This window comes from Copadichromis virginalis, linkage group LG16, assembly GCF_057382275.1.
Source record: "Copadichromis virginalis isolate Kocher_CV1m ecotype Utaka linkage group LG16, C_Virginalis_male_GT1.1, whole genome shotgun sequence".
In the NCBI taxonomy this organism is placed as follows: domain Eukaryota; kingdom Metazoa; phylum Chordata; class Actinopteri; order Cichliformes; family Cichlidae; genus Copadichromis; species Copadichromis virginalis.
The window spans coordinates 29775097-29783245 of NC_140633.1; the positions used below are offsets into that span (position 1 = coordinate 29775097).

Consider the following 8149-nt stretch of genomic DNA (forward strand, 5'->3'; position numbering starts at 1 on the left):
CCTTTTTTAACTGCTGGTGCTAGACAGGCAATTTTCCATAAATAAGGGTTCGTCAAAGGTCTTTGATGGTGTTTCATTTTCCTGTCAACTTTAATGAATTGGCAATTTGGTCCATATATACAGTGTGTGTAAGGCAATTTTTTTCATTAATGATGATTATATGATTATATTGACGTTATGTATGGCTTTGCATTTTATTAAAGTTTTGTTTGCCTCATTTTGTTTTTTCATTTTATGCTGAAAACTCAAATATCCTGGTCCTTTAATAGCTGTGTGCTCACAATCCGGTTGTTCAGTGATGACGCGACGAATCCTACTTCCGGGTCTAAAGTAGTCTGCGTTTAATATGGCTTTTGTGTTGTTAACATGTTTAATGTTTTGTATTTTCTTCTATTTGATCTCAAAAAGCTCCTAAAACAGTCAGTGATCACTGTTGACCTCCCTCGGCTTTTATTACCGCTAATCATTTATTTAAGCTCAGTTTTTCAAACCTTAGGATGTAGCTACAGCCCAGCCCATGCAGCAGTATATGAATGACTAACCTCGTATTGTGGATGGATTATCTCAGTTGTTCTCCTGGCTGAAGTTTGGTCCTTTTACAGCATCCTGCCATGCGATTACATTTGTTCCTGACCACCGAGAACACTCACGGTAACTTTTATCGAGTGGAAAAAAGGTTAGCTTGTTTATATTATGCTAACATAGCTGTGTCGCTAGCGGTCACGTAGCACATCATTATATACAAGCTAGCCCAACTTCAGTAACCCTACAAACGTCACTGCTGTTTAGTTTTCTGTCTTCATTTATGCTGGAAGTGATAACAGAGCTGTACGTTTGAATTTGTTTCCAAAACCCCGCAGTCAGGACATGCTATATTATATTTAGATAGAAGCTAGCGAGCTAACTCCCTGCTAACTTCTAACTCCGTTAAATGTCATAAATTCCGTTTTCATGGATGCCTGGATGTTAAACTCAATTGTTACACCTGGTAGAGCAGAACGCTGATCATTTTATTAAAGATGAAAGACTTTAGACAGTTTTTCAACTCTCAGTAATGCCATAGTGATCGTTTGATATATGGACCTGCAGCGGAGTTTAGACCCAGACACGGCTAGTGACGTCAGACTGAACAACCGGATTGCTTTAAATTATGGCATTCAGTGTTTTGCACATAGCCATCATATTATTTTATTGGAAGATTTAATATCATACTAACATAAAGATAATGTTTTTTTTTTAATTATTTGATCACATGTTTTGTGAATTATTAGAAACTGTGACTCTTCAACTGGAAATTACTGAAAAATTCTGAGTGGTACGTAGCAAGACATCACGCTTTCATCAGTTTGAAAGAGAAACTAATATTTCATGTTTTTTGGTACCCAAGTTTAAGGGCTGTTGAAAAATCACAGAAGCATAAATGCAAATTATCATAATGGTCCTTCCAGGGATCTAAAAATTGCAGCCACACTCAAAGCCTTAGAGTGAAAATCATCCAAATTAAAATCAAGTAATGCTTTTGATTTTTATGAACTGATCTTCTGGCTTCAAGTTGTAATATTTGATTTTGGTTAGAATTTGCTACAAATATATGTATCTATGTTTTGTATGTTACTGAAGCTGGAGAAATCATTTGACTGTGGCAAAGCTGTGTGGTCTTGTTTATCCAGTTACTGTTCTGGAGGGAAAGCTCTGAGCACATTTAGCTTGTTTTCATTTGACATTTCTAATATGCATGTTTGCTATTGTTACAGAATAATTGGTTGGCTGTAATATGCTGGATGCTGGTGCTCCATCTACAGCACACCATGAATACCAATGTGGCATCCCAGCATGAAAAGACATGCAGACATATTGTTGCTGTCAGGTGGAAAACATGAGGTTTCCAGGAAAAATTAAAGGGAGAGTGGTAAAGTATTATTCTTTGACTAAGCAGCTGCCAAATTTGTGTTGCCAAATGTGAATACAATTACAAGGACATCTAACATAACATAATATCATCATTAGGTAATATATGTTTAAGGAGACCATTTTGATTTAAATTTAAAGTAAACTTCTTTGAGGAAAAAGAAGCAAAGGCCCTTTTTTATTTTTAAAATGACATCCTGTAAGTTTTCTTTAAATCTGACTAGATCTGCCATGACATTGGGAGAATGAGAGAGTGAGAACTGAATGGAAAGAAAGTGAATGAAAGACACAGATAGTGAGAGAGCTCAAGGTAAAACAGACCAAGAGGAGTACCAAGGAGAGGTCGATCCAGGGTCGGTGAAGGCCCGGCGGCCATGGATCCTTCTCTAGGAGGACAGACTCTGATAAGGCCCAGGCAGCTCATACAGTGCTGAGGTTTATGAGGGCACCAAGATAACAGCCTGCTGATAGGACCAAGCAACTCAGCTGGACTGCAGATAAGAGGCAAGGACTTGTTGCCCTCAACAGGAACAAGATTTCTAATTTCTACAGACCCTGCGCTACTGTGGTAGCAGCATCACCATTTCTGTTTGGAGATAGAAAATGAAAAAGGTTATTTTTTTTGTTTTTTCTTTTGTTTTTTTGTATTTTCTTCATTAATTACTTACGTTTTGGCTTGCTTCAAGCAATTGCCATTTTTTATATCCACATTGCACAAAGAAAAACTGAAAATTATATACTTTTCAAATGCAAACTGTATGTAATTACTTTACAATTCAAGCTGTTATTTCAACATGTGTATTTAACATTCAGGTGTTTATACTGTAGGTGTTCATAATTAATATTAACATTTGGGATTGCAAAGTAATTATTTTATTCTCTTTATTCCCTGTATTCTAACGGAAATCAAGAGAAACCCAGAATCTTTCCAGAATATTTAATAACTTTTCATTCCAGAAAAAAAGAAGCATTAGTTCTGGTCTCAGCAAACTCATTTTGGTCAGACATACTTTTGTGACATAAATATTATATTGACATTCAGCTGTTTGTATTTTATACTTTGATCTATATTGTATAATGTGATGAAACCTAAACTGCCTTGTTTCACCTTTCATTTCTGTTGTGCATGTATTCAAATCTTTGCATTATGTTTCAAACATATTGGATAAGAATGTTTATGTGGCGTGGGTGTGGTCCTTGGCCAGCTGCAGAGGAGGCGTGACGCAGTGAGCTCCCGGGGCGGCGCAGGGGCGGGGTGAACAGGTGTGCTGGGATCTGACAGTGATTGTGTCTCTTTATATGTTGGCAGTGACAGACGGAGACGGAGGTGACAGCAGAGAAAGAGAGCGCGGAGTATATGTGTCCACGTACAACCCCGAGTTTAATAAAAAGTTCTGCATTGTCAAAGTCGCTCCGGCTGGTATTTCTTGGGTCCACCGTTACACTGGTGCCGAAACCCACGCGTGATGTCCGGTCCCCTGCCGGCTCCCCCTGCTCCCCCGGCGGCGCCGCCGCCCGCCCCACCGCCCGCCCAGCCGCTGCAGATCTTGGGCCAGATGATGGTGGACATGGCGGCGATGGCGGCTCGTCGGGCGGCCACGCAGGACCAACAGTTGGCGTTGCTTCGCCTGCAATCGGAGCAGCAGACCGCGGCTCTGGGGCAGCTGCTGGGGAATGCGGCCGCGCCGGCTCCCGCCCCTCCGCTGTCGGTGACGTTGCACCGGATGCGGGATGGGGAGGACCCGCTGGTTTTCATCGAGGCTTTCCAGGCCACGGCGGTGGCCTGTCGGTGGCCGGAGGAGGAGTGGGCCGCCCGGCTGCTGCCGCTTCTGTCGGGTGAGGCCCAGACGGCGGCGCTGAGCCTGCCCCCCGGCTCGCGGGGGGTGTTCGAGGACGTGTGCCGGGCGGTGCTGGATCGTTTGGGGCTCTCCCTGGAGGGTTACCGCCGTCAGTTCCGGGCCAGCAGGATGTCGGGGGGGGAGCGGCCGTTTGCCTGGGCTCGGCAGCTGGAGGATGCGGCAGCGAGGTGGCTGCGACCGGGCCCCTCGGCTGGGGAGACGCGGATGCTGACCATGGTCGTCCTCGAGCAGTTCGTGGGAGGCCTGCCCGAGGCGACGGCTCGTTGGGTTCGCTGCCACCGCCCGGCGGATTTGACGGCGGCGGTGACGCTGGCAGAGGACCATCTGGCGGCCGACCCGGTACCGGGCCGTGAGGAGCCGCGGCGGGGCGCCCGTGTTCCGCCGCCCAGGCCACCGGCGGCGGCGTCGCAGAGGAGAGGCGGCGGCCCTGCGGGAACGGAGCAGGCAGCAGGGTGGAGCCCCAGGAACCCGTTCCGGCCGCTGCTTCCCGCCGGAACCCCGGCGGCCGCCGAGGTTGCCCCGGAGCCACGGGGAGCCGCACAGACGCCGGGGCACCTGCGCCGAGACTGTCCGCTCATGGAGGTGGGGCAGGTGTTCCGCGTTGCCGGCGCTCCAGCGCCCGCCCCCGGTCCAGGAGTGACGTACCGCGTGCCGGTAAGGTGTCAAGGGGGTATTCGCCATGCTTTGGTGGACACGGGCTGCACGCAGACTCTGGTCCACCAAAGTTTGGTTCGCCCCGGGGCATTGTTGGAGGCTGACTGGGTGGAGGTTAAATGTGTGCACGGGGATATTCACAAGTACCCAGTAGTGTCACTGTTGCTGAAATTCAGGGGCAAAACGCATAGAGTGAAGGCGGCGGTTAGCCCGCGCCTGTCGCATCCCCTTATTTTGGGTACGAATTGGCCGGGGTTCCACAGCTTACTGGGGCAGTACGCGGGGATGCGATCGCGGTCTGTAAATTCGTGTGACGTTTGCGCGGCGCTCGGCGGTGACGCGGGGTCGACCGACGCTGACTCTGGGGGGGAGGAGGAGGCGGGGACTTCCACGGAAGCCCCGCCGCCTCCCGTTGTGTACCCCACGGAAGATTTTCCACTAGAGCAGTCTCGGGACGACACCCTACGCTCAGCCTATGACCAAGTGATGGATATTGATGGTCGCTCGGTGCGCCCCGACGCTGCGCGAACGTACCCTCATTTCTAATTGCGGAACGATCGGCTTTATAGAGTGAGCCGTGACACTCACACTAATGAAATCCGCACACAGTTATTGGTGCCGCAAAGCCGCCGGGAAATGATTTTCCAGGCGGCTCATTCGAACCCCATGGCAGGGCACTTGGGTGGCGAGAAAACTCTGGAGCGCATAATGGCCCGATTCTATTGGCCGGGCATTTGGGCCGACGTGCGCCGCTGGTGTGCGTCGTGCCCCAAATGCCAGCTGGTTAACCAGCCGGCCGTGCCAAAGGCGCCGTTGCGCCCATTACCGCTGATGGAGATCCCGTTTGAGCGTATTGGCATGGATCTCATCGGGCCATTGCACCGGAGTGCACGCGGCTATCGCTTTGTGCTGGTCCTGGTGGACTACGCAACACGGTACCCGGAAGCAGTGCCGCTACGCACCATTTCAGCGAAGAGCGTGGCGCAGGCACTGTTTCAGGTCATCTCCCGAGTCGGTATTCCGAAAGAAATACTGACTGACCAGGGCACGTCGTTCATGTCGCGCACATTGCGGGAACTGTACGAATTACTGGGTATTAAATCTATTCGGACCAGCGTCTACCACCCTCAGACTGATGGGTTGGTGGAGAGGCTGAATAAGACTTTAAAATCCATGATTCGTAAGTTCATTCGCGAGGATGAATGCAATTGGGATCGCTGGTTAGACCCTCTGTTGTTTGCAGTGCGGGAGGTGCCCCAGATCTGGTCCAGTGGACGGAGCGGTGCCAGGCGGCGTTTGTGCAGGTGAAACGGGCTCTCTGTGGAGAGCCGCTGCTGTTCACACCTAACTTCTCCCTCCCTTTCTGTCTGCAGACTGACGCCTCGAGCAGAGGGCTGGGGGCCGTTTTGTCCCAGCAGGTGGGGGGAGTTGACCGGCCGGTCGCCTACATCAGCCGGAAGCTCACGGACCGCGAGTCACGGTACAGCACCGTGGAGAAGGAGTGCCTGGCGATCCGGTGGGCGGTCGACTCCCTTCGCTACTACCTCCTGGGCCGCCTGTTCACCCTCTGCTCGGACCACGCCCCGCTGCAGTGGCTCCACCGCATGAAGGATGCCAACGCCCGGATCACTCGGTGGTATCTGGCCATGCAGCCCTTTAAGTTCAAGGTGATCCATAGGCCGGGCGCGCAGATGGTCGTGGCCGATTTCCTCTCTCGCTCGCGGGGGGGGGGGAGTAGGTTCGGCCGGATGGGCCCCGGCCTCAGTCGTGCGGTGGGGATGTGTGGCGTGGGTGTGGTCCTTGGCCAGCTGCAGAGGAGGCGTGACGCAGTGAGCTCCCGGGGCGGCGCAGGGGCGGGGTGAACAGGTGTGCTGGGATCTGACAGTGATTGTGTCTCTTTATATGTTGGCAGTGACAGACGGAGACGGAGGTGACAGCAGAGAAAGAGAGCGCGGAGTATATGTGTCCACGTACAACCCCGAGTTTAATAAAAAGTTCTGCATTGTCAAAGTCGCTCCGGCTGGTATTTCTTGGGTCCACCGTTACAGTTTAATTTTCACATTTAGCATTCATCTCATGCTGCATGCACCTCCTACGAGCTCTGCTCCTGTTGTTTGAAGTTAACCCACCATGCTCTGCACTGCCTTATTAGCTTAATAGTTCAAATTTGCAATTCAGGAGTGATTTATCACCAGTTATTGATGCAGCATACCAAAGTATTTGTGAATTGCTTCTTTTTTTCATTTAATGATCAATTGAAGCAAATTTTGAAGATTCAGCTTGTTCAGTTCTCAGCACATACTAAGCATAACTAAGGATAGAAAGTGTGTTGTTATGGGATGTAGCGAAAAGACCCAGAAGAAGGATTCATTGACAAAACAAAGTAAATGAAAGATAAATTTTCAACAATAACAACAATAATGATGATAAATAGGCACATAATTGACAAAATCCAAACTGTTGGTGGATACTAAATACAAGGAAAAAGCCACAAATGACTGTCAAAATAAAACAGGAAGCAACACTACGTGGAAGCAGTAATCATGAAAGAAGGTACTTGGAGTACAACATTAAACTAAAAACAAGTACCCTATTTCCCGGACTACAAAGCGCACCTGAATATTAGCCGCACAAGCTAAAATCAGGGGAAAATCCTGTTTTGTACATACATTAGCCGCACCTGACCAAAAGCCGCAGGTATTTCAATGCTGACTTATCATATGTGAGAGAACATGCACAAAGGGAATTGTCAGGAAAGAGATGGCTGTTTGGAGACACACCCCTTTTATTAATATTTTGAAAAACAAGTTATGGGTACATATTTGCATAACTTTTTAGGTATATGTACAAGTAGCGGTAATTACACGTACGAAACATGTACTGTGCTTCATAAATGAGTAACAATATCGTCATCCACTCTCAGCTTCTTTCATTCGTTGTCACTTTCAAAACCAAACAAATCCTCGTTGTCAGTGTCAGAGTCGAACACCCTCAGAAGGGCCGTGGCGGTGTCCTCCTCTCCATCATGCAGCAGTCCAGCCCTTCGAAATCCGTTGGTGATCATGGATGTTTTCACACTTTTCCACGCTGTCAGATTCCACCGGTGGAGTTGAGCATAACTTGCTTTTCGCAAGTTTATCGCCGCTCGTCATCCACGACTCCCGCTGAACGCGTAGCGCTACTTTGAAGTTTGTTTTTCGCGCTACTTGTACAGCACTATGTTGCCTGGCGGATGGACACATGACCAACATACCACTCTTGAACCCCGATACTGTGTGTCTGATCACATGCCCTTCCGCCAGGCAACGTAGTGCCGTACAACAGCGGAACAAACAAAACAAATCGTCTTACGATATCACAAAAATCATGGACAATCCATAGAAAAGCCGCACCTGACTAAAAGCCGCAGGGTTCAAAGCTTGTGCAAAAAGTAGCGGCTTATAGCCCGACAATTACGGTATGTTTATAACCCCAAGAACAGGCCCCTCCAAAAAATTATTCAACAAAACAAAAATCCTTAAACAGAATTTAAACCAGAAGGTATACACTAAGACTCAAACTGACAAAAACCACAGGTCACGACACATGTATGAGTCACTGGATTTGTCTTTTAAATTACATTACATATTACACAATTACATATACACTATATGTAATTTCTACTGAGAGATCTATTAGATCTCACCTCATTACTGGCTAAATTGCAAAAACATCAGATTTACACTAAA

At 48.2% G+C, this 8149-nt stretch overlaps 1 protein-coding gene across 2 annotated transcripts; it reads left to right on the top strand.

The window, feature by feature from the left end:
- Positions 1-250: 250 nt before the first annotated feature.
- Positions 251-6450, top strand: LOC146691043 (uncharacterized). Of its 2 annotated transcripts, XM_085434335.1 has the most exons (3): positions 251-1315; positions 1755-4421; positions 6334-6450. In XM_085434335.1, exons 2-3 carry the CDS (start codon positions 3375-3377, stop codon positions 6334-6336), a joined length of 1050 nt encoding a protein of 349 aa, XP_085290461.1. In that variant the 5' UTR covers positions 251-1315; positions 1755-3374; the 3' UTR covers positions 6337-6450. The 2 variants fall into 2 exon arrangements, with proteins under 2 accessions (XP_085290461.1, XP_085290460.1); XM_085434334.1 differs by lacking the exon at positions 6334-6450 and having other exon boundaries at positions 1755-5167.
- The last annotated feature ends 1699 nt before the right edge of the window (positions 6451-8149 follow it).

Coding starts and splice junctions, on each gene's coding strand:
- LOC146691043 (XM_085434334.1), top strand. CDS start 3,375: ATGTCCGGTCCCCTGCCGGCTCCCCCTGCTCCCCCGGCGGCGCCGCCG.